This window comes from Platalea leucorodia (genome assembly GCF_965183815.1).
Source record: "Platalea leucorodia genome assembly, chromosome: 4".
NCBI classification, from domain to species: domain Eukaryota; kingdom Metazoa; phylum Chordata; class Aves; order Pelecaniformes; family Threskiornithidae; genus Platalea; species Platalea leucorodia.
The window spans coordinates 38,318,478-38,344,204 of NC_138826.1; the positions used below are offsets into that span (position 1 = coordinate 38,318,478).

Here is a 25,727-nt window from a genome sequence, read left to right on the forward strand (position 1 = left end):
CCGCCCAGCCTTGCCTTCCTCGGACTCCACCTCTCCGGCCCCAAAATCTCCACCCTATCGGCTCATCCTCCATGGGATCCCACCTTCCCCCTGCCACCGCACCTGGAGGTGCTGGATGCCCTTCAGCTGGGAGGCTGCACACCCCTAAGCACCAAAACCTCGGCAGCCCCCTCAGAGACACCCTTCGGGGACACAGCAGCCCGCCTGACCCTGCTTTGGAGAGGTTTTGAGGACTGTAACTCCTCCAGGCAGACCCTGTGCCTGGAGCTGGCCTGACACCAAGCAAGCTGCACGCAGCCCTAGGCTCCTAAAGTGCTGTGCATACGTTTAGTACTTGGCACAATATTTTTTAACGGCGTTAAATCACCTCCCTTTCAGCCCCTCCCAAGTGACAAAAAGGATGCAGATGAATCTTCCTCTCTCCTTTCTTTGTAACTGCCCCTAAAATCCACTCCTGGCTTCCCAGTCATCCCCATTTTGATGCCTCACAGACACTGGGTACAAGGGTACAGGGCTCAGGCTGGTGCTCCTGGGGAGGCTGAGCATAAGTATCAGCTCAAGGCTGGCCAAGGGCAGTATTGGCTAAAACGTCACTGCTGGGTGACAGGCATTTTTTACATGTACTTTTGGTCTTTGACCTTGTTCTTATTGCTCATTAGAGTTGCCTGGACTATCTCCTGCCTATCCTGCAATGCAGGACAGAAGCTGGTCTATGGTTTTCACGCTCCATCTTCCCCCAGACATGTTTCCCAAACTCTCTACCCCAATGGGGACAGGCCAGGGCAGCAGTTTTGGGTATTTTCCGACATTTCCCCCCCCACCTCTCCACCTCCCTCCGGTTGCTTGCCCCCCCAGCTTCTCAGCATCCTCCTTTTGCCACCCCCAAGCACCAGGGCTGAACTGACAAGCCACAACCCTCCTCTCCAGCACATCTTGTGTTGCTGCTTGAGGCAGGTGAAAGGAAAAAGCAACATTAAAGTCCCCCCCAAAATCTTTTTAGCACCTTGGAAGGAAGCAGCCCATCGCGGGTTACCCGCAGCCAAGCCGCTGTTGCTTTTTTTTTTTTTGCTCCTTTTCACCTTTTTTCCGTGGTGCTGTCAAAAAAAAACATGCGACAGCTGGGAGGGCGGGGGGGATCATGAGAACAAAAGTGGTTTCCCCAGGAATTTTTGGGTGAGACGGGTTGTTTCCAAACCCGGCAGCGCCACCCATGAAAACCATCACTGAAAGTGGGGGAGAGAGACAAAAAGAAGGGGAGGAGGAAAGGGAGGGAGGCGAAAGGCTTCCCCTGCCCTGTGGTGAGGTGGTCCCGAGCAGGTTACCTGGTTGCCTGGCCCCTGCCTGGCTCGTTTGGGGCTGGCAGCCCCCCGGGAAAAGCACTGCTGCCGGGCATCCCTCCGCTGGCTGCTGACCCAGCCCGAGGAGCCGGGCTGGGGTCCCCACCGGGTCCCCCCCGGCCAGGGGCGGTGGGGCGGGGGGAGAGCAGCGGAGCAGGGCTGGGAGCCGCGGTTCCCGGGGGAGCGCTGGGGGTGGTGGCGGGGGGCGAGCTGGTGGTGGAGGAGGCTTTCTTGCCGCAGGATTCACAGCAGAGCTTGTTGTAGCCAGGGATGGAGCAGTAGCGGGCCAGAACCTCCATCTGGCAGAAGATGGACTTGTCCCCGAGGCAAGGCTCCCCTGGAGAGGGACAGGGACAGAGCAGCATCAGACAGCATGAAGAACAAGGATGGCATTAGTCTCCCACCCCTGCACCCTCCCGATGGTCCCCAAGGACATGGGGTGCCCCCCTTGCAGGGTGCTGCTGAACATACGACTCCTCTCTGCTCCAGGGCAGCAATTTTGGCAATGCTTGTATGCAAAAGGGGGGGCAAGGGAGTTCAAAAATAAAGCCAAAGTGTTCAAGGTTTCTATGCACAGGAGAAAAAAAACAGCTCCAAACCAGCATCTTAAATCAGATCACAATGCATCTCATCCCAGGTACAAAGTGCCCTAAGCAACCCCTTAGAGCAAGGGGTAAAAGCCAGAAGCCACCTCCCCCCTTGGGTAAACACTGGAGGCTGAAAAAAGTTCACAGTAAAAAGGAAACAGCATAAAATCCAGGTGGCAAAGGGAGTACGACACAGTGCCCAGCCAAAGGCAGTGGAAACTGCAAGATCCCAGACTCCACGAGATGGCAACCGAGCGGCAGGCTTTGCAAGCAGAGGCAGCAGAGATGCAGCAGCGGAGGGTAAAACTCTCCCAAACCACTGCTGGATGTGCACCCTCCCTCCAAGCCACCCACGTTTCCCACAGGGAGCTGCAGAAGCCCTCAGGAGGGTTATCCCAGGAAGCGTTGCCCTTACCGGAGCAGGGACACTTACTAGAGGAGATCTTGCTAACAGGGTTTTTGGGTCCATCCTGGGGCACCTGCTGCCCTTTGGGCGTGCTGTGGTCATCGGCATCGGCGCTGGCAGTGATGCCAGAGAGTTTCCCTGCGGAGAGAGTGCCACGATGCCCAGCACCGCCATGGGAGGTTGGGGGCACTTGAAATACCTTGGGAGGGTGTTTTGGTGGGGGAATTTTTTGTTTTAAGGGATCTCCTTAAAAACAAGGTCCCTTGGGGAGCACCCGCTTGGCCCAGGACTTAAGCCACTCAAAAAACCCCGAGACTGCAGGATGCCCATCTCCATCGTACCCTCAGCTCATCGCATTCCCAAACTGCCAGAAAACCCAAAACCATCTACAGCAAATATCAGGGCCAGAAAGACCAGAAAAGCATCATATTTTGGCTGGTATTTAACCCTTTCTCTGCCAGCATTTGGGACATTCACCACGACCTGCTTTGCTTGCATCCCCCTGAAGCAGATATGGGCTGGAGGCATGCAAGAGTGTTGGTTTCCACCAGCGTGACCCCTGCCAAGTGCCACCACCTCCTCCTCCTCCTCTCACCCGGGCAGAGGGCCACGTGGCAGCTCTGGACGGCCTCCGGCTTGTCGCCCTCGCAGCGCCCGCCGTTCTCGCTGCCTTTGCAAACCACCTGCCGCTGCTGGACACCTTCCCCGCAGCTCGCAGAGCACTGTGCCCAGACAGATGGACAGACATCAGTGATGGCGGGGGGGAGCCAGCACACCCCAACAGCCACCCTGGAGGAGTATTTGCAATGACAATGCCTCGAGTGGATATTGCTTTCTAATAAGGGCTTTTCCTCCCCCCTCTCCAGCAACTCCCCCCTGTTCTCCACCAGGATGCACAGGGATGTTATTCCCTGTCTAATTTTGAGTTTCCCCACAAACCTCAATGTAAACATTGCGGGCTTTTGTACCCTTATCTCCATCCCTATGAGACCAGCCTGCTCTATAAGCACCTGGCCTTCACACCCACCCCCTATACTCCTCCTCCAGACCTCACCGTGCAGCCAGGGGGCTTCCTCCCCGCCCCAGCTCACCTCTGACCAGGCGCCTGTCCTCCACTGGGCAGGGCAGGGCAGGCGGCTGCAGGGCCGGCGCGTCTCGGGCCGCTGCCCGGGGCAGTATTTGGTGTGCAGGGTGCGGTTGGTGCCGTCCTGCAGGCGCTGCACACACTGCACAGCCCGCGCCTGCACCCCCAGCTTGCCGCAGGACTTGCTGCATGCGCCCCACTCCTCGGCCACCCAGCTGCCAGGGGGGAAGATGGACACGGCGAAGGCGTTAGAGGCGATGCCTGTGCTGGGAAGCGGCCGGCGCGCTCCAAACACAGCCCCAAATACCCCCATAGAGGGGATGAGAGCACCTCAGGCCGGCCGGGGAGGACTTACCCTGGCTGGGAGCACTCCTGGAGGTTACAGCGCCGTCGGATTGGCTTTGGCTTCTTGCCGTTGTCACAGAAGTTCCTGTGCACCATCCGGTTGTCGCTCTTCCGCCGGCAGCCGTACTTGGTGTACTGGATGCCTGGGGAGACCAGAGCACAGGCGGTGAGGCAACGGGTGCAGGGGGTCCCACCGGCTTCCCGCCCGGTCCCCTCCGGCATCGCTGCTGGGACACGTGCTCACGGATGTCACTGCTCAGGTGGGACCCAAGCAGTGCTTCACCCAGGCGTGGAGAGGATGCTCGTGTGGGTGCCGGACCTCCTCCAGCCTCCTGGGGTGCACACACAGAGAGGGGCGAAGCAGACTCAGCCTTCCCCCCACTCCCTCCCCCAAGCTGCTCTCCTGAAAACCCAGGTCAAGACAGCAGAGTTTCCTGCAGGAGACACAGCCATGAGCACTTAGCAAGCTACGGATTTGGCTTTATTTCTCCAGACCGGGGAAAAAGAGCAGCACATCACAAGCCCAGGCAAAGCACTGCTATAATGTGCCAAATAAGCTGAGCTTGCTTGGGAGCAGACCAGACTGGGGCTAAGCCAGCCTTAACCATGAGCTGCCTGCCACCCTGCCAGGAGCCCTGCTGCAGCAAGGTCCGGGGAGCCAGCGAGGGCTCGCTTTCCAGCTCTGCAAGTCCTAAAATCGTCCAGCCGTGAGCTGGACAGTGCAAGTTGGAAGCGTGAGGTCTTCTCCATCATTTGAGGGTCAGGTAGGTTGGAGATGACCTCTGGAGGTCTCTGGTCCAGCACCTGCTCAGAGCAGGGCCAGCTTCGAAGTCGCATCCCACTGGACATATTGAGGCAAGTCTTTCATCAGCAAACCCCTGATGCCAGCATGCAGGCACACATGCTTCCTCCCAAAGGGAAAAATCCAGCAATAACTCTGGCAAGAGCTCACATGTGCTACCCGCCCTCCATCACAGCACCTCCGGGTGTGTCCACACCTATTTGCACGCAAGCTTTAGGAGCAGTCATCTGCAAAATCACTACTTCTGGGCTCAAACTGGGCTAAAAACAGCCAGCAAATTAAAAACTCATAGCAGATACATGGATAGACAAAGGTATGCACACACGATCGCATAAGCCTGTTTTCATAAGAAATGTGGCTAAAATGCTCACCTAAACTGCTCTGCAATAATGGTTTTTAAACACTCATATTCCCTCGTGGTAGATCCCTCAAATTACAGAGATGCAAACAATATGGGTATGAGTGTGGAGAAGAAAGCCAGGCCTCCAAGCAGTACCAGGTCTAAAGCCTTGCCATGCATGATCTTGGGGAGAAACACTTTAAAACAGCATCTGCACGTTTCCAAGCCAGAGATGCCCCAAAGGACTCATGCACTGCCTAATGCACGCAAGCATCCTCCCAAGCACATGCCGTAGGCTGCTACGAAGGGAAAGCTACCTCCTCCGCATGCCTTGGAGCACTGAGACCAGCTCTTGAGGGCCCACTCATAGGAATCCATCTCCTCAAGCAGGACATTGTTGTTTCCGATCATGGGCAGCAGGTCTTCATGGATGATGTACCGGTACATCAGGCTGCTCCTCGTCTCCTCCTCCTGAGGGATGACCTGCAGGCAGAGAGAGGGGGAAGGAGAGGAAGCAGTGATGCCATGGGAGAGGGAAGGGAAGAGGAGGCCATCACAGAAAAAAGAAGTGAACAAGGACCACCACATGGTACAGTACACACAAGAGTAGGAGAAACAAACCCCGTTACTACCTCCAGCGTGATTAGGTGGGTTCTGAACACACCCTTCGGGAACGTACCTCTCCAGTTGTGGAGAAAAACACTGACTAAACATCCCAACTCCAGCCTTGGGTTGCATGCCCCTGGCTTCTCCTCTGACCTGCAGGACCACAGTCTATGCCCAAAGCCAGCGCCAACCACAGGGATGGACAGGAGTGAAGACCTACCCTTCCCTGGGTGCCCAGGGAACCCAATCCCTAACTCCCCCAAATACCAGTGTAACTAAAATGAGATGTGGAGTGATAAGCAATTGCTGCACAGAGCAAAATACAGTTGGACTCAAAGGCAAGCACCCCAGTGATGCATCCTTATGCGATTCTTGCACACAGCTCATTGCCCCTTGCTTTTGGCTAGCTCATTTCCCTGGTTTTAATGACATGCCCTACATCCTTTCTCTACCAAAGTCCTGCCATCACCTCCTACATCCCATCTCAGACCACCTTCCCTCTCTGTACTGCTGGGTGATGGTCATCCCCAACACTCCCAGAGGATGTATCAGCCAGGCTTACCAAAACACTGATGGCCTCGTGCAGAGGGCCGCTGGTTTTCAGGCTCTCTTTGCCATGTTCAACGGTGTATTCCCACTCCAACCCCATCTCAATGAACACTTGGCTTTTGGCTTCTTTGCCCTTGGCATTAAGGATGAAGTTACCCGTGGCTTGATTCTTAACAGCTGGAGGAGAAAGGAGGTATTTCAATGTAATTTCCTCTGGTCACTGCCTTTGAAGCACTGGAATGACCCAAATAAGACCCTTTGGGTGGGAATTGTCAGAATGGGGCTGAGAAAGAGGTAGTGGGTGAAGGGAGAGCTGAACTACAGCGTACTCACCGATGCTGTGGGATGACGGCTCCATCTCTTCTATCTGAAGGTGTCTCGCCCCAGCTGGAATCTCAAACATTTTCAAAACACCTGCTGAAAGGCAGGGAGGAAGGATGGAGGGAAAAGAAAGAGCAGGTTTGCTCCAACCAGACACACACATGTGAATCCAGCTGACCCTGACCGAATCCGCTCCCAAACCCATCCAGCCCGCTCACCCGGCTGCTTGGGCGTCTTGGCCAGTGTGCCCTTCACCGTCCGGCAGTGGGAGTTGTCCCCCCCGCAGACCCCACACTTGTCATCCTGCTTCAGGGAGCCGACCTCCTTGTCACAGCCGACGTGCTGTCACCCGTGGGGAAGAGAAGACAAGCATGGGGTTACATCCCTGCAGCCCATCCCATCGCTCCGCCATGCCCATAGCCTTTTGGTCGGTCCCTAGGCTAAAACATGCGTCCCCAAGGGGTAGTGGGTCAAGGGGATGCACAAGCTCTCTCCTGGACAGGCAAAGGACAGGGACAGTCACGCAGCAGCCATCAGCTCCTCACCACACACTCGCCCCGGACGCAGATGCTGTAGGGGTCTCGGTAGCTGCACCTGGTACCGTCATGAACAACCTGATTCATGAACACCACGTCCCCCGTTCCCTCGGACTGGCAGATCAGCTCACACTTCTGAGCATCTGGAGCAAAATAAAAAGTAAAGGGTAAAAGGCAGGGGGAAAAAGGGTTTGCGGAAATAGATTAGGGTGATCGAAAATAGAAACCCATCTCAGCTTATATACCTGAGCACAGCCAGATTTCCAAAGCCCAAGCTGTTCGTGTGCCTTATTTTGCCGTGCCCAGTTGCTGCTCAAGAGCCTGAACTTTTGCCCAGCACACTCAGGAAATTAAGAGAAGGCAACGGGACTGGACACACTACGTGACACTGAAATGCAAGACGCTTGGCTGCGTGCATGAGGAACACCAAGCCAGGCAGGCAGACCTGGCTCCCATCCCAGCCCGGAGCGGCACGCTCCCCATTGCGGCGCCAGGAGCGAGCAGGCAGCATGGTCACCCCACCACCTCCAAGGAAAACAAGTCCTCTGTGTGCCAAAGCACACAGAGAGCAGAGATAAAACTTTTAAAGTAGTGCAAATGGATTTATCTCTGGCTACCGTTACAAGGGGCTCTCCTCTTACTAGTGCAGGAGGAGCAGGGAGAGGTTTCAACACGAGCTGATCTTTTCAGCCCATCTCTGCTGTGCTTTGAGACAGCAGGAACCAGAGCAACATCTGGGTTTCTCTAAGTGACACCTGAGGGCAAGCACAAGAGACTGATTTTAAGGACCTGGCTGTTTGATGCTGGCTTATTGCACTCTAGTTTCTGGCTCAGGAGCGTTTCACAACCCAGCGTCTGTGCAGCTGGCACAGTCCCCATCCCATGGTGACGGTGACCAGCATGGCTTCCCCTGGGAAGGAAGGCAATTTGGCTACTGCTCCTGTGCCAGGACCTGCCACCACTCACCGTCATGATGCTCGTAGGGAAGCCAGGCATGCTTGCTATTCTGGTGGGTGTAGTAGGAGTTGCGCTTGGAGCACTGCTGGGCACGGAAATCCTGGTAGGGCCCCGGGCACTCCTCGGCGTTGCACACTTGGTACTCGTAGGTGGCTCCCGGGCAGTGGCGCCCACCGTATGCCGGGCTGGAAAATAAAGCAAGTGGGTTAAAAAAGCATTGAGGGGGGGAGATGCTGTTCAAATGCGACACAGCTCAGCACCCAAATGCATGGCACAGCCCAGGCAGGAGCAGATGTCCTCATCCCAGCCGACTGAGCGCACAAGGGGAAGAGGCAGGAACCCGTTGCTCTCGGCCACTTCCAGTTTTACCCCCGCTAAAAGGAGGGAGGCGGAGGCCAAACGTACAGCGGGTTGTCGCAGCTCCGGCTGCGAGAGCGCACGCCTCCCCCACAGGTCCTGGAGCATGAGCCGAACTTGGACCAGGAGCTCCAGCCGCCGTCCTGGCTGTAAGGCTGCTCCGATGTCTTCCAGATGCAGTGACCCTTGAAGCACCACTGGAAGGGAGGAGAAAGAGGGGCGAGCTCTACACCTGCCTCTTCCAAAGCCCTCGGCACCAGTAAAGAGAGCCCTCCTACACCCACAGCACTGCAAAAACGGCTTCCAGTTTGCAAAGCACGGGAGGAAGGTGCTCTTCATCATGCCCTTGGGCACGTCCCTCCCGTAGGAAGCAGGACCAGGAGTGGTCCCTGGGCAAGCAAGCTGCATCATTTCACAACCGACCCAGGAGCACAAGCAGTCCACAGCTTTGCTCTGAGAGCCCAGCACAGCTCCACGGCCGGGACTCGCAGCAGAAAATGCAGCAGAGGAACAGGGATCAGCAGGGCAGGCTCCCAACATACCCATGCTTTGGATCGGGTAAGAAAAGCCTGCAGCTGCATAAACGTGCTCAAAAACTCATGCAAAAAGCTGCTGAAGGCACAAGCCTGGGGTATGCAAAGATACCTCTGCAAAACAAATTCCTTTGATTTTCTTTCCCTAACACCAAATTTTTTAGCTCCTGGACTGGTTTTCTCTCTGTAGTCAAACTGCCTCTCCCTACCCATGCAGATACTCGGGCAGGCACTGAATTACACCTGGGCCCAGGACCAGATCAGCCCTGGGGATGTATCCCCGCTGGCACAGAGGAGATATAAACCCAAACTTTTGCAAGGAGCACAGCAGCAAGCTGCTGGGCATTTTGATAAATGAAATCCGGAGCTCCACACTTCTTCCCAGGCACGCACGCAACGCCTGGCACGAAGCTGTGGTGTCACCCCATGGGCACCCAGGCCTGGGGTTTAACTCCAGCCTCAGGGAAAAGCCCAGCCTGTGCCCATCACGGGCCTGAAAGAAGGACCTCCCAGTCCAGATGTTGCAGTCCTCTGGAACCACGTGCCAGCACGACATGTAACACATCTGTACACGATTCAAAAATCCTGATTTCGGAAGCTTTTGGAAAAGTGTCATTCAAGCACTCGAGAAGGCAGCATTTTCAGTGAGATTGCTGGGATTTATACAGAAACTTATCAAAAGTTGTTGGATACTTTACGCCCATCCATTCTCCAGCAAAGAACCACCCAAAAACTACATGTGCCAGCAGCTTTTCCAACGTATCCACGCTTTCATACTGTGCTAACGGACATGCTAAGAGAGCCTAAAGTAAAAGCCTGATGACATCATGAGGTTGAATGTGCAGTGACATCATCACTGTTTTGCCAGGTGACAAAACGAGTCCTGCTGCTCTGCAGAAGCAGGCAGATCAGAAGAAAAAACGAAGTCCTCATCTGAGCACAAACTGGGGAAATTAAGGAGTAACGCCAGCTAAAAACCAGGCACCCACCAACCGCCGCCCTCGAGGGTGTCCACGTCCCCTCCCAAGGGAGGATCAGGGAGGATCAGCCCCTACCTTGCCTGGAGAGCACTCGGTCCCATCCAAGGGTGGCCCCTTCTTGGTCTTGCAGAAGTAGGGGTTGTCCGGGTGGCTGCACCACAGCTGCTTGCAGGGATCGAAGGTGCGGAACTGGGGAGCGCAGAGGAGCTGGGCTGGGACGGCAGCAGGGAGCCCCGGCAGGCTCGCAGAGCCTGGCTGGCTGTCCCAGGAGGGGCAATATGGGCATGCAACCTGTATTGGCCCCATACTCACCGCCGTGCACGTTTTGTAGCCCACGCCGAAGTCGAAGCGGCACTGCTCATCCATGGAGTAGTTAATGCCCGGCAGCTCGGGTAACGTGGGCCACTGGTGCTCAAAGGGGTCGTCCAGGAGGCAGTCGTAGGAGCTGCAGAGATGCAGGGCAGAGGCAAAGCAGAGTCAGACATGGAGGATTTCCCTCCCTCACCCTTCCCTCACGTCCAGCCCTCTCTCCAGATTCAGATATGGAGAAATCTGAATTCTCTTGCCGCTGACACTGACTACCCACTGCTGGAAAACATGGTTTCAGCAAAAAACAACTGCGTGGATATATTGGGTTTGCATCACAAGGTTTTGGTAGCAGGGGGGGATACAGGGGTGACTTCTGTGAGAAGCTGCTAGAAGTTTCCTCTACGTCCGATAGAGCCAACGCCAGCCGGCTCCAAGACAGACCTGCTGCTGGCCAAGGCCGAGCCCATCAGTGACGGTGGTAGCGCCTCTGGGGTAACATAGTGAAGAAGGCGGAGGTGGGGGGGGGGGAACAACCGGGCAATTGCAGCCAGAGAGAGGAGTGAGACTATGTGAGAGGAACAACTCTGCAGACCCCAAGGTCTGTGAAGAAGGAGAGGGAGGAGGTGCTCCAGGCACCGGAGCAGAGGTTCCCCTGCAGCCCCTGGTGAAGCCCATGGTGAGGCAGGCTGTGCCCCTGCAGCCCATGGGGGTCCATGGTGGAGCAGATCTCCACCTGCAGCCCATGGAGGACCCCACACTGGAGCAGGTGGATGCCCAAAGGAGGCTGTGACCCCGTGGGAAGCCCGTGCTGGAGCAGGCTCCTGGCAGGATCCATGGAGAGAAGAGCCCACACTGGAGCAGGTTTGCTGGCAGGACTTGTGACCCTGCGGGGGACCTGCGCTGGAGCAGTCTGCTCCTGAAGGACTGCACTCGTGGAAGGGCCCCACGCTGGAGCAGTTTGTGAGGAACTGCAGCCTGTGGGAAGGACTCACGCTGGAGCAGTTCATGGAGGACTGTCTCCTGGGGGAGGGACCCCAGGCTGGAGCAGGGGAAGAGTGTGAGGAGCCCTCCTCCTGAGGAGGAAGGAGCGGCAGAGACAAGGTGTGATGAACTGACCCCAACCCCCATTCCCCATCCCCCTGCACTGCTGGCAGGGAGGGAGAGAAATCAGGAGTGAAGTTGAGCCCGGGAAGAAGGGAGGGGTGGGGGGAAGGTGTTTTAGGATTTAGTTTTTATTTCTCATTATCCTACTCTGATTTGATTGGTAATAAATTAAATTAATTTCCCCCAAGTCGAGTCTGTTTTGCCTGTGATGGTAATTGGTGAGTGATCTCTCCCTGTCCTGACCTCAACCCACGAGCCTTTCGTTATATTTTCTCTCCCCTGTCCAGCTGAGGAGGGGAGCGATAGAGCGGCTTTGGTGGGCACCTGGCATCCAGCCAGGGTCAACCTGTCACAGCAGCGTCCCCCAAAGACAAGCATCCCTTCCCTGCCTGCAGCTCCCTAGGGGACAGAAGACCTTGGCACTAGTGGGTACCACCACTGCCACCTCCTTCCCTGATAGTCTTCTTGGCCCTGACGCACAGAAAGCTGCTGGCCTGTTTCTACACCTTTCTTTTCATGCAGCACACAACATTTTATAGCCTAAAGGATAAAGGCTATCACAGGCTGCCCCCAAAGCAAATGGCAAAAATATTTGAGATCTGCATCTGGGCTCCACCAGCAGAGATCTACAAACTATTGCTCTGTTGACATCTCCAGCTTTTATCAGGCTCCTATTTGCCTCCAGCCTTCACAGCCCAAAACCAGTTCAGACTTGTGCAAGGAACCAAAGCTGTTCGTAGAAGAAAAAGGGCAAATAACCTCCCAAGGACCGGTTTTTGCTATTCTTGCCAAAACAAGCAATCCCAATGGGGACCTGTCCACCACTTGCTTCACGCAGGAGCTGCTGGGTACAAAAAGCAGGCAGTCATGCCGTCTGAAGGGAGAACATCCCCTCCTAGTTAAAACTGACTTACTGAATGTAGCGGTTGAGCTCCTGCTTGCTGCAGCGGGACCAGTGGTAGCGGTGGAAGGCAGCCTGGACCAGGGGTGCCATGATGCTCCCCATGCTCGTCTCGTCAGCGCAGCGGTTGCCCTGGCCGTCATGCTCCATGCCTAACCTAGTGGGAAAGGCTGGTGTAAAGTCGGGTTCCCAGGGGATTTACACCAGCCCATTCATGCTGCGGTGGTGAGCACGCCTGCACCAGCAGAAAGTCCCTTTTGCAAAGAAAGGGGCACCGCCACGCTTGTCCTCCCGCCGAAGGGGACAGCCAGCTCTGCCCTCGTGACTTACACGTGGCCGGTCTCGTGGGCAACGACGAACGCCGAGGAGAAGCCGTCTTCATGGTTGAGGGTGCAGCTGCGGAGCGGGTGGCACATCCCTGTCACTGGTGCGTAGCCTGGGGCAAGAGAGAAGGGAAGGAGAGAGGAAGAGAGGAGAGAGAAAACCTTTGAGGCGGGAGGTGGGGGGAACGAAAAATTTAAAAAAAAAAAACGCAGCCTGGCTTCAACTGCAACAGGAGAAGAAAACGAAGAGGACAGCAGCCCAAGGACTTGCTCGCCAGTACAACCATCCCGGCTGCCAGTGCCAAAAGCAGGCTGAGGTTATGCCGAGGCTCTCCAGCATCTCTCTGCCCTCGTGCCAATGCACCTGGGCCAGCGAGAGGGCAGCCAAGGGACCTATGGGTGCTTTATTGGTGTCAGTGACTACCACCTCCCAGCCCAGAAATGGCATTCCCCACATTCTTCTTTATTAAGAAAAATAAAGAAGAAAGGAAGAGAGAGAACAAAAGGCACAAGGTGTCCCCCGGAGCCCCGCCAAAAATACAGCCTCGCTCACTGCAGGCTACAGGGGACCCCTGCCATGCACCCGCACATGCACCCGCACCAGCCCCAGGCACAGGGGCACCCCCCCGCCAGACACAGCCGGGGAGGACCATGCACCTCCCCAGCTCCCAGCCCTCGATCAAGTGCAGTGCAGTGGGGCAGCTGTGGGCAGGGAAGCCTTCCCCCCACCCATTCAGCGATGCGTCATCTCGATTTTGGTTTATTTTCCTTCTTTTCTCACATTATTTCTGCCCAATTCAATGAATTCCTTGGCACCTTCTAGAATTTACTTTCCAATTTCTTTTTTTTTTTTAAAAGACTGACCCTTTTTGGCATCAAGGGGAAAGGAAGTTAGTGAAGGAAGGACTTACAGGTCCAAGAGGCAAAAGCAGGGCAGGACCATGCTGGATAACTCTGCCCTGGGGATAGGGATGCTCAAAGAGGAAAGCTCAACGAGCCAAGAGGGAGGCTGAGCTGCAGCAGGAGTGCTGATGAGCTGAGGGTGGATGCACACCCCTACACCTGCCCTCCTGTGCACACCCCGGCCAAAAAACGGGGTCCACTGAGCCTGTGTGCCGCCATCCTCATGGGCCATTTGCTGCACACCAATCCAGCACCCCAGGAACAACTCATGACTAACTGCCCTGGAAGAGGGTGGAGAGGAAAGACGCAATTGCACTCAGCTTAATTCCTAAGCTGAATGAGCGGGTGGGTCCCAGCACCACACAGCTGGCCAAGGACAAGAGATTAAAGTAAAAAATAAAAGGTTTCCTACAGCTCTGCCCTAAAGTCAACAGTAACTGACTTTGGCTGTACTAAGAGGATCGGATGCCTGACAGGACAAGGGATGGGTTGCTGCTGCACCGCCAGATGCCCAGAAGTTACCATCACCCCAGGCAGAAGGCAAAACAAAAGGTGTTTGGGGCAAGCATTTCCCTCGATATTTTTATTTATCAGCTGAGCAGAGATTTTCCAGGTTGTCCACCTGCACTGGAACTTCTAAAGGAAACTTCTCTCATCATAATAATTTAATTTTTCAAAACAAGCCCAGACACAAACCTTTGAAGGGCTCACTCACACGGTATTTTGTGGGAAGCGATGGATGCATTTTTACCTGCGCTCCAAGTGAAGGAGAAGCCGGGTGAACCCAAGTGGCCAAGCAAAAAGCTCAAGATTAAATAAATACCCGACTCTCATTACATGCAGAGCGAGTCTGCTTCTGCCTGCAAAGCACCACGTAACCTCAGAGAAACGTCCGCAATGACAAGGATCTTCTCAAAGCAGCTTCAATAAATACACTTGAGGTTTTATTTACTGGGGGAAGCATTTGTTTTTCATCTTCCCCACGTTCAAGTGGGCAACCAGACTTACTCCAATGAACAAATAAACTAAAACACCTTAAGAAAGAGAGCGGAGAAATGACATGCTCAATGGGCACTGCAGTCAAAAGGAAAGCAAACAGTAACAGGGCAAACTAGAAGCTTGAGAGAGAAAATCAGATAATTGGGTTTAACCATACAGTAATGAGTCAAATCCTGGATAAACCACATTAAAAGATTCCCCCCCTCCCCAAAACGTTCCACAAGAAAGAACAAAGATGTGGAAAGTTTTCTGTACAAGGGGAGAGCAAATATATTTTGTCTAGGATGAAAATGGGACACATTCCCAACCAAAGAGGCTCTGGATGTCTGGATGGAAGATGGGACAAAGGAATATGAAAAGGTGGATGCTCAGGAAGGCAGACACTGGTGTCTCAAGTATAAAGGGCTCTCCACAGGAGAATGATGGCAAGAACTTACTACCCAGAAAATACGTAATTGGTAAAGACTAGATTAGCCTGCAAACGCTTACCAGACACACACCTAAGAGAAGCGGCATGTCCTCACCATACCGGCAAGACACCAGACAGTCTCTTCCTTCCTCCAAATGCACTTTATTCTTCTTTATGGACATTTCCTACCTGCTTTCAGCCTCTCTGACCTTCTACATTTACCACCAGCCTGCTCAAAGGCCAACCATGGGTGATTACAGGGCAACAAATGAAATTTAAGCAAAAGCATCCTTCAGCCTGGGCCAGAAAGCCCTCCATGCTTGCCCGCTGCAGAGGGACATGGCACTCTCTTCTGGCTTAGACAGGGCTTCAACAGCAGCAATTAATAATTTACAACCCATCTGTCCACCGCCGAGAGGCATTTCTCTTTGAAGAGCAGGGGTTTATTTGCAACCCACGTGCAAGGGCAGCGCAGCTCAGCCATCTCTCCTGGCCTTTCCCCTTCATGCCTTCCAGCTTCCCTCAATTCCCGAAGCAACAATTGCATCAGCTTTCCAAAATTTCTCCATGTTGGCCATGACTGCTCCCAACCCCATCAAGAAATGCTGCAAGCAGGGCTGTTGCCCGCACCAAGAAGTTTTTGTAAACTTCCTTAGGGCTTGGCTTGGACCTGCAACAGAGAAGAGCTATGCCACAAGACTGCAACGCTTTGCAAGGACTTGCATCCAGTGCCGCGCTAGACCAGACCCTGGTCTGGTTTACTGGCCAAGGGGAGGTGACACGACACAGGGGGAGGTACGAGCCATGTCTGGTGGGAATGTGGTGATGGAGCATTGTTGGCTTAGCCTGGGCTAAGAGGACCGCGTGGGTTAATGAGTCAGATTCAGCCCATCTCCGTTGCTAATTGGGCACACAACTGTAAGGAGGGATGAGGCATCAAGCTAAGCACGGGCTTGACATTTAGGCTCCATTCCCAGGTCCCTGTGACTTGGAGGACTTCATCCTCAAAGGCTTCCTTTCTCCCAGCTTGTTCATTTAGGCTGTAGGATCTTCAGGGCAGGACCACCTCTGCCTTCAGCTTAGCTTCAGGGTACATATGAGCAGGGCAGATGCTTCCCAACTGGCACATACACCCTACAGCAGTGCCTAAAGAAGCCAGCAGGTATTTGCCATCACGTCAGCAAGCCGCTTAGACACCACCAGCGAACATACACCATGAGCAAGTATTGGAGGTGCTGCAGTCTGGTTCTTCATTGCATATAGCCCTGAGCTGAAAAGGGATGATATGGAGCTAAAAGGACATCATTCTGAGGAAAAGAGGCAAGAGTAAGCAAAGTGTTACTATTCCAGCAGCCCAAAACGAGGGCAGTTCCCGATGGGTGAGGAGCACCAGCACCTTGTGCCATGCAACATAGCCAGGCAAGGACATGGCAGCCATGGGGACTTCTGCAGAAAGCAAACATCCGTCCTGGAGATGCATGAAAAGCAGGGTGCCAGATCCACAGGGAAATGGGGAAGGAGCTGGAGCAAGCATCCCTAGAGCAGGGCTACTCCATCGATCTCACAACTCCTTCCCACCAAGGGGGAGTCCAGCCAGTCTCCCCCCTCTGCCAACATGCCAAAAAAGGTCCTCTCACCAATGCCTTTGGACACAGTCACTTTGCCAGGTAGGGTCTAGAAAAATGAAACAAAACCTGGTATTTCACCCATGCTGCCACGTGACTCCGGATGAGGTGCCCAAGGCGAGTCAACAGCTCAGCAGAGAGGCTGTTGGCACAACCCAAGCTCTGCTCTTTGATGGCCAACAGCACATTCAAGAGGGCTTCCAGCTGGATGTCTCCTGTGGTTCATCCCCTGCTGCAGGGAGAACCTTTTCAGGGAGGTAATCAAGGCAAGGACAGGACTCCTGCTCCATCTCTCCTTCCTCCCATGCACACCAGAAGGACTTGTGCTACAAATCAGTGTGACGTTACCAGCACATTCGTGGCATCAAAGGGAGACTCCTGATGGGAAATTCAGACTGTGCCACTAGGGTGGGAAGAAGGAGGTGGCAATTTGGAGGCAGCAGGCTCAGGAGAACTGGGACAAGTCACTTCTCATGGTGCCACCAAAGCATCCGCATTTCTAATGGAGCCATGAAATGCCAGAAGCTTTTCCTGCAATTTTTTTTAATTTTTTTGCCTAGGTTTCTAACTTCTCAGACCATGTCAGCATAGCCTCTGCACCAAGAGGGTGAGAGGACTATTGCCATCACTCCTTCTGACCTCCTCTTTGGCCCAGGGTTTACTCAATGCTCCCATGTCCAGTGCTAAGAGGGCCAAGAAACCACCCCATGTAAAACCAGGTTTTAAAGGTCCTCCAGAGAACAGAAAGGACTGACTGGCCCCATGAAGCTCCCTGTGGTATTCCACCTTTTTTATGTTATTTTTAAACTGTTTAGGGCACTTTGGGACAAGGGGAGGATTTGTGCATGAAACCAAAGTAAGGGCAGAATTAATAAAGATTTTTTTTTATCCATTCAGGTTGATGCTCTGGATTAATTCTGCCTGCCTTCTACTTCACATAAAAAAAAAATACCAATTTTTATAACCTTTTTCTGGACCTTGCTGGCCAAGAAACAGACTGTGTTTGCAAGAAATCCTCTCCCCTCACTGGCTTTCCCCCAGCAAACTGCACATACCTGATCGAGATAAATACAGTACCTTGCATACCTGCGGGACCAAAATCTTGCCTGGTGAGGAATACAGCGTGGTCGTGGTACTCGGCATGCTCCGGGTTGGAGCGCTGCTGTGAGTGAGCCCAGCGGCAGACCTGCTCCAAGCTCCGAGATGGGTTCCCTCGCTCTATCAGGCTGACTGACTGGGTAAAGAATTAAAAAAAAAAAAAAAAAAAAAAAAAAAAAAAAAAGGAAAGAAAAAAGAAAGAAAAAGATGGGTAAGCTAGTGGGGGGAGAAGGAGCCTGCCAAGAGTTTTGGGGTCAGAAAGACTCCTAAGCAGTGCTTCTCCATCATTAGGAGCAACAACATCCTGCTTTGCGTCTGCAAAGCATCTTGCACCTTTTTATATTTAAAAACAGCAAGGAAATCATTCCCACAAATGGATGTGGTCTAGTACAGGAGGGTATATGACCCTCTTTGGTCACACAAGCGCTCGGGGCAGCAGTAGATAAAAGAGGAGAGTGGCTGGGAAGCAAAGAGGATGCGGATTCCCAGCTCCTGCACCGGCTCCTCGTCGAGACGTTGTACGATGCTGATGCTCAGCAATGAGCAGAGCAATGCTCCCCTGTAAAACTTGACCCACAGAGACCGAAACCCCAATAGGAAATAGGTGGAGGTGTCCAGGACTGCATTACAGCAGTCAACTTATCCTTCTTTTTTTTTTTTGTTCAAGATTAGCATTTTGCAAAATTATGCTCTCTAAAATAAATGATGCTCTCTAAAATAAATGATGCGCTCAGGTAGGTACCTGCTGAGCTGCAACGGTGGGAAGAAAAGAAATATTGCCCTGCCCCTGGCCCTTAAGTGGAAGCCATGGAGGTTTTATCCTACAAAGCGCAAGGTGGGAGACAAGAAGGCACAGGAGGATTCGCTCAGGAAGCATCAGACCTAAACAGTGGTGAGCTGAGATCTCGCCTGGATTCAAACATCTGCTTATCCCTGGGTCTCTAGGAGGCATTGGGTTTCTGCCAGCCAAACAGATTTCTGTAACAAAGAGGGGTTTTTTCCAAGACCTAATAATTTGTGGACCACACACGCAGACATCACCATGTTGAGTCATGAATACCCTTGCTAGAATGCTTCATGTAGGATAGGGGTTTGCCACAAAAAGTATGGCAAATCATATTGTTTTAAAGAAAATCTTTTGGCTGTCATGCTCAAATGAGCCTTAAAAAATAAATGCAATCTGAGAAACTGCATGAAACCTTCCTGTGCTTTTTCTGTCCGTGCCCAAGCCATCCAAGAGCTGCAGGACAGCCAGCAAAGCCTTCCAGGGCTGCTGAGTCAAGGCTGGGATACAGGTGATCCTGGCCTTGGATTCTCCTCACTAATATCCAGCTCCTGCCAACTTAGGAAGCCACCTTTGTCCCATCACCTACTGCCACCCTAGAGCTTCTGAGGAAGCCTCTTGTGGTTTTTCCCGCACCCCAGAGCAAGCAGATAAAGGCTGATCGCAGCCACTCACCATCGCCCCAGGGACCCCCTCTTTGCCCTGGGGCTGGATGGCTATGGAGCTCTCCAGACCTTCAGGCTCCAGAAACCAGCCATATAAGGGTTCAAATTCATCCCTGCTCAGCACAAGTCGTCACTCAGGCTTCGATGGTTGACCTGAACGACCACACTTTTCCAAGCCAGGGCTTACCTAAGTGCTAAATATTATGGTGATGAGACACTGAGACATGGTGTTGCTGCACACTTGCCAGCCTTGGGAGAAGCAGCAGCTGCCTGCTGCGCCTATATTGCATTTCAGCAACCCTTCTTCCCTCACTAGGCAGGGCTCGAGCCGGGTAAGTGGCCAAGAAGCAGGGCCCAGCCTGAATAGCATCTCCTCCTCACCGCGTCAGAGTGCTGTATTTACCTGGCGGTATCCCACCATGATCATCCTGACCAGCACGATGTTGATGTGAACCCCCAGGGACTCGTCATGATAAATTTCATCCACCTGAAGAAGGAAGGGAAATAAAACAGAGAAGATCATCCCAGCTCTCAAGCCCCTCCACGCTCCCACGTTCAGCATCCTACCCCGCTTTCCAGGACCGCACAAGACCAGGCACAAAGGTCACATCTCCCTCCTCCCACCCCCAGCTATTTTTTTTTTTATTTTCCCCTGTGTAAAAACCATAAAGTCAAAAAGCCAAGCTGGAATAAGCCAAATTTCCCCAGGATGGGTGGCTCAGATGGTCAATGACATCACCCATCCCATCCAGAGAGCGGAGGAGGGCTGCATTTCCCACGGGGGCTGCCTCCACCGCCGAGCATCTCGCAATGAGCCATTACCCCCTTCAGAGCATGAATTCCTCAGATGGAAGGAAACGCTTCGGACTCCAGCATCCTTGCATTTGGTGGAAAGAAAAAATGGCTTTTTGGGGAGACGCAAGAGATCATATCAAAGCAAGGGCATTACTCAGTTATACCAGTGAGTCAAAGTTGACCTACCGCTTCAGAAACCCCAGGAGAAGACAATACAATGAGAAGAAGAGGGAGGGCTTGTGAGTCAATAAGGCATCTATCAACGTCGGCTATTAAAAATGACTTTGCAAAGGAAATAATGAGCTATAACCTTTTCCTTCTGCGTTTCTAGGATGAATAAACAAATTCTACTCCTAAGTGCTACCAAGAGAAGACGACAGCCAAGTGAGAAAGGTCCCTGCGAGCTGAGCGTGGTGACAGCCGGCCACCGAGAGAGGCACTGAGCGGGCAGCCATAAACCCATGCAAGCACAGGAGATCCTGCACCAGCCTTCACCCACCTACACAGCACGTGTGAAAATACAGCTCAGACAAAAAAATACTGATTTTTAGAGAACGGGACTTTCTTATTCCCCAAATGTCTCCAAAATGAACACTGCCACAAATGGGGCTTCAGTGCAGAAGTTGAGGAAGTCAAATTAAAACAATTTTTAATATTGACTAGAATTAATGTTTAATTAACTAGAATTAATGCTTTTTCAACTTTGTCCAAGAGAGGAATAATTTACCTCAGTTCTATCATAGTTTTCCAGAATAGGTGAAAGCCAGATTTATGGAGCTTTTCTCTTTTTCCCCCCCCATTCCTCTTTTTTTTTTTTTTTTTTAGGCTTACATTTGAACTTGAGGGTTGGGTGACAATTGCCCCTTTACTGCTGCCAGCATCCAAGTCTGCCATTTTCCAGACTGCACGAGTGCTTTACAAGCCCTCCGATTTATGGGCTCTGCTTATGTTTGAAATACCCACTCGGGCCATTTTTAAACCCAAAGACCCAGCATTAACATTTCCCCATGACAACTAATACTCCCATGGAGCAGCTCCGAGCTTTGCAGAGAGGTGATGCAGGTCCTGAGCCTGCCACGTCTTGAATGCAGCAAAATTGATTTAAAAAAAAAAAAAAAAAAAAAAATCAATAAATAATTTGCCAGTCCATCCTCATTAACGCATCCCTTTGGATGCAGAGGCTCTAAGCCCCGCAGGGTCATTGCTTCAGCAGCATGGAAAGATAATGCCACACAACCCATCCTCAGCTCATCCCTGCTTATCATGGTTGGGATGCTCCTTCATGCTGCACCAGTACCTTTTAAAGGCATTTTGTAAGAATAATGAGAATATCATGGATTTCTTCCAACGCTAACGATTTTTTTGGGGGGGGATGTGTGCAGATGGGAGGAAGGTCATGCAGCGCTGCAGCTAGGCTCCCGCTTGCAAACATTACTCATACCTACAGTCCCACCAAAGCACGAAGCATCCATCCCAGCAAGGAGCTGCAGCACCCCAGGGGGGTCATGCTCAGCCCTGCATTTTGGGACGTAGGAGGCTTTGGCATCCTGGAGAAAATGTTAGCGGATCTGAGAAGTCCCACATCAGGAGTTTGACCCTTTATAAAAATATTTCAACCTTAATGCGTGTCATATGAGAGGTAATATAAAAGGGCAAGAAATGGGAGGAGAGAGGGAGAAATGAAAAATATGCTATGGCCCTGAAGAGCCGGAGGGCTGGATCTGGGGGACGGTTCAAGGGAACAAGGGGGAAAACATGCCCATTTCCTTCACTTCCCAAAATTTTTACATATTTTCGTTCACCACCAGCACTTGTCAGGAGCTGGAGCATCATTAAGCCTCTGCTTCAGTCAGCACCTCAGCATCATCCACCAGCACTCTGCTGCTTGCTCCCCGCTCCCAAGGACCCCTCGGTCCATTGGGATGAACAATGTTCCTGCCTTAGCTACCTCTCCACCAGCCAGCGCTCCCAGCCAAGCCACTGCCTGACCTTGCCGCAACTCAGAGCATCCAAGGGAGCAGCGCAGACTATCCTTCCTGGCTGCGCAGGATATTTCGGCAGGATGCTCGGGAGACCCCTCGAGCAGCAGGAAAGGATGCTCCGTGACAGCCTCCGCGCAGCAGCCCCAGCCAGCGGGAGAAGAGGAGGGTCGCATCCAGAGGAGGAAGGAGCAGGAGCAGAGGGAGCTGTCAGGGCAAGAGCTTTGCTCTGTGCCAGCTGACCTACCATGCAGCCCTCCTCTCAGCAACATCTCTTCCTACCAGTGGTGCCTCCAAACAGTCCCCAGGTCTGAGACAAGCTCCCTGCCCCAAACTGTGCACCCCCAGACAACATTAGCTACCCCGGGAGAAAGAAAATATCCTAAATTGGGGAACAGCAATATTTTTCACAGGCATTGACGACAAAACTCATCAATACCCTCCCAGCACCATGCATCCTTCCTCAGCCTTGCTAGAGAAGCGCCTATGGACAGCAGCAGGACCACGAGCAGCTTAGAAACAGCTCATTAAAGGACTAAGACGCAAGAAGCTGTATTACTCCAAGATGGGATTTAATCCCCTAAATCTTCCTTTTAAAGCTGTGCTAAATCCCACTCTCCTCCAGCTAGGGGGGACTAGGTACCCCTCCAGCCTCTGAGCCAAAGGGTTAACCCTAAACCCCAGCCCCTGTTTTGTCTAGGGGAGGGCAGCAGTTAGGCAGGGATCTGTACCTAACAGATACCAGCTCAGACCTTTACAGTTAATTCAGAAAGCAGGTGTCGAACAAGACTGCCCAAGGCTATGGACTTCCCTTAATAGCCAGATATAAATAATTGATCGAGAGGAAAAAAAAAAAAAAAAAAAAAAAAAAAAAAGGGCTTGGTGCCTGCTGCCCATCAGCCCACTCTGGAGCTGGTTCAAGCAGGCAGAGGGGATGGAAATGGGCCCGGGGAACAGTTTGCAGGCTTGGCACAACTCCCCCTGCCCTCTGCGGATGCCATTAAGCAAGTCAACATCTTCAAAGAAAATCCCTCCAGAAAATACCTGCTCAGTAAAGGGCTCCGGTAAAGGGACCCACCGCCCTGAAGACAGATGGGATAAAGATCTTCTTATCCCTCTCGCCCACATGGTTAGATGCCCAGCCTGTATAATATTGTCACCTGGCAAGAAATGCTTTCCTATTCCATTTAAAAGAGGATTTTTTTTCTTCTAAAAAAGACCAGCCCTTAAGGCTAGCTGTGTGTTAAGGGCAAACCAGCAAGAACAACCAGTCCACAGGACCTCCCGCAGACAACAAAAAAGCCCCCAGCCCCCAGCCCCAACGCCAAGGGGACGATGCTAAGCTTTACACAATGAAAGGAACATTAAAACTGTGCATCCTCTCCAAAACGCTCAGTGAATTTACAAAGTGCGGGGCCCCCCCAGACCCTCACCGGCACTGGGAGAGAGCAAGGCTGCCTACCTAAATCCCTGCAAGTCTGGCCAGCCCCGAGTCTGCAGCCCCAGACATGAGATCTCGACAGCAAACCGCACTGGCAATGTCTAGACCTTAACGTTCTTCAGGGAAGGAAAACAAAAGAGAGAGACATGAGAAGAATTTGCCAAACCAGCAGAATAGCTGACATTTCAAAACCCCAGATCGCTTACTCAGAACAGCCAAGTCATCTTTAAGCTCCTTTATTTTATTCCCTCATTCAATTTTCAGGCTGGTGGATTCACCCCCCCATTTTCTCGGGCTGAGGGGGTAGGAACAGAGGCAAAAGTCCTCCTAACCACATTTTCGGGCTTGCTACATGCACTTGCATCCCCTGCAGCCCTCTGCAAGGGCTGAGCCATGTTACCCACATCTTCAATACAGAGGAATGGAGGAAAGGGGAGGTTTGCTCAGCAGAGCAAGACTCTAGATTTTATCACAGCTCTCCATGCAACAGGCTATGTTGTCACAAAAACATAGCAACAAACACGTGAGTCTATACAGGGGGCAGGAAAAAGCACATGCACGTGTAAGGGAGACATCAGAGGTATTTTTTGCTATTATCAGTTAGCAAGGAGATGGCTCACGAACCACCCCAAAACAAATCCATACACCAGAAGGACTATAATTTGCCCATTATTTTAGACTGGCCTCCCTCCTGAAATGGCATCGAGCTCGGCAAATCAGTCTCTCGAGCAATCCACGCTCTGGCTTGGCTTTTCAGATAATCCCAGGTTAAAAATAAAGCCAGAGGTTTGGTTTTTTTCCCCTAACCCCCTCCTCCACAGGGTCTCAGTAGCACTCTTTATCACTCAGCTCTTGGGAACAATAATTCAGCCGATGTGCCAGAGGGGAGTCGGGCAAGTCCCAGCCTGGAGAGGGCTCTGACTCGCGGGGTTTCCCTAGTAACCCAAAACAATGGGAAAACACCAAGTACCTTTGCATCCTTAAGCAAATCACGGGCAATATCCTACAAAAACCCCAGCTAAGCAGTTGACACCAGGGCCAGGCTTAACAGAGCCCATAGCTTGGCTTGTCATCTCTGAGCAGGGCCAGCCCCAGCCTTGAGAGCATCAGGGGCGAGCGGTGGGAAGTCCGGAGGAGAAAACCAAGGAGCCCAACTGAATGGCAAGAGGCGAAAAAGCAAAGCAGGACACAAAACATTTCCTCTCCTCTTCCCCTGACAGGGTGCTGGATCCCCTCCTGGTTCCCAGCCCTTCTCCCACCCTTCAGCCCTCTCACACGGCAGTCACTGTGGCTGGGGGATGCTAATTTTGCTTCAATAGCATTGCAATCCCTGCCACGGGCAGCAAGCAAGACAGGGGAACAACTTGCCCCAGCCACCACGTCACCAAACATTCATCCTGAGAGCATCAGGGAGGGGGCCAGGTTTTGCTAGGACACGCACAGTGATGCTCAGCTCGGAGTTATGAGATATGCTCATATCAGATGCTCCCTCTCCAGCGTGCACAGCAAGCGATGGCAAAGGATGCGTTTCCCGCTCACTTCAACCTGACCCAAAATCCTCGTGTAGCCTCCGAGCCCAGAAGGGAGTGGCAGGCTAGGAATGCAGGCTGGGAGCTAGAGGGGATGGCAGCCTGCAGGGAAGCTCTTAGGTGCACAAAAGGAGCAGTCATCCTCATGTCAGCTTCCCGGGACGGACACAGCGCCGTTCAATGAAAAGCCTGGCATCCACATTTCTGGCAATGAAATAAGGGCTGTTTTTTTAAAAAAAAAAAGTTCTCCATGACAAATCATTTATCACGGAGCTTCAGCCGACACAGAGTTCCTACTAAAAGGGTTTGTGCCTTGGGAAGAGCCCCAGGACCCTACCTACAGCAGCACTGTGTTAAGCTGAGCCCGTGCAGCACCGGGAAGGGCTACTTGTCCCACTACCCCCTCAGCACTCAACAGGGACCCCAGAAAAGGCCAGGGAAGTTTATTATGAACTTCCAAGCTCCCTGCCCCCCTTCCTTGGGATATATCTTGATAGCAAAACTCCTGGAGGCTTTCCCAGCTGGCTCCCATGCAGCATCTCCCCAGCATACTCCAGCCCAGCTCATTAAGTCCTTTTCTCATTAGAGGGCTGGCCAAGCCTCCCCTCCTTCCCCTTGCCTCCAACTAATGGGATTAGTGTTCAGTTGTGTGGTCCCAGCACGCTCCTCCCCGCCAACCCCCGGCACCCTCCTCTCTCTCCCCTCTGCCATCCAGGCCAGAAAGCATTTTTTTTTCTGCTGAATCGGGTATTTTAAGGCAATCTGAGCCGGTAAGGAAACGAGGCGGCGCCAAGGGAAGAGGAGGCGGACAGAGGTCATGGCAAAGCTGGAAAGAAAACGCACTAAAAACCAGAAAGAAAGAAGGGGAAGGGGGTGGAGGAAGAATGTATAGAAGGAAATAATACTTGGGGAAAGTATTTGTTGCATGCATTATCCTGGGTTTTTTCCCCCCTTTTATTGATGCTGCTTTTTTCCCCTTTTATTTAATTCATTAAAGTCTCCAGCACCGCCTTTACTTGAATAGACAGTGGTCCTCCCTTCTCCCAGCCCAGCATCCCGCGCATTCACTCCCTGAAAAGTCCTGCCCGCGGGGTATAAACCATGAAATGCGCCTGAAAACCAA

The 25,727-nt window shown here is 52.6% G+C and overlaps 1 protein-coding gene across 1 annotated transcript in view; it reads right to left on the reverse strand.

Annotated features, from left to right (window-relative positions):
- Positions 1-1,318: 1,318 nt before the first annotated feature.
- Positions 1,319-25,727, reverse strand: part of ADAMTS14 (ADAM metallopeptidase with thrombospondin type 1 motif 14) — a gene marked incomplete at both ends in the record, with an annotated part of 35,403 nt that continues 10,994 nt past the window's right edge. Inside the window, 18 exons of the mRNA XM_082308123.1 lie at positions 1,319-1,674; positions 2,358-2,468; positions 2,926-3,052; positions 3,422-3,629; positions 3,770-3,902; positions 5,168-5,384; positions 6,070-6,233; positions 6,390-6,473; positions 6,596-6,719; positions 6,923-7,056; positions 7,880-8,055; positions 8,276-8,424; positions 9,816-9,929; positions 10,053-10,185; positions 12,068-12,211; positions 12,385-12,490; positions 17,391-17,547; positions 19,264-19,347. Of these exons, the coding sequence (XP_082164249.1) occupies positions 1,319-1,674; positions 2,358-2,468; positions 2,926-3,052; positions 3,422-3,629; positions 3,770-3,902; positions 5,168-5,384; positions 6,070-6,233; positions 6,390-6,473; positions 6,596-6,719; positions 6,923-7,056; positions 7,880-8,055; positions 8,276-8,424; positions 9,816-9,929; positions 10,053-10,185; positions 12,068-12,211; positions 12,385-12,490; positions 17,391-17,547; positions 19,264-19,347 (2,721 nt within the window). The remainder of the gene's footprint in view (positions 1,675-2,357; positions 2,469-2,925; positions 3,053-3,421; positions 3,630-3,769; positions 3,903-5,167; positions 5,385-6,069; positions 6,234-6,389; positions 6,474-6,595; positions 6,720-6,922; positions 7,057-7,879; positions 8,056-8,275; positions 8,425-9,815; positions 9,930-10,052; positions 10,186-12,067; positions 12,212-12,384; positions 12,491-17,390; positions 17,548-19,263; positions 19,348-25,727) is intronic.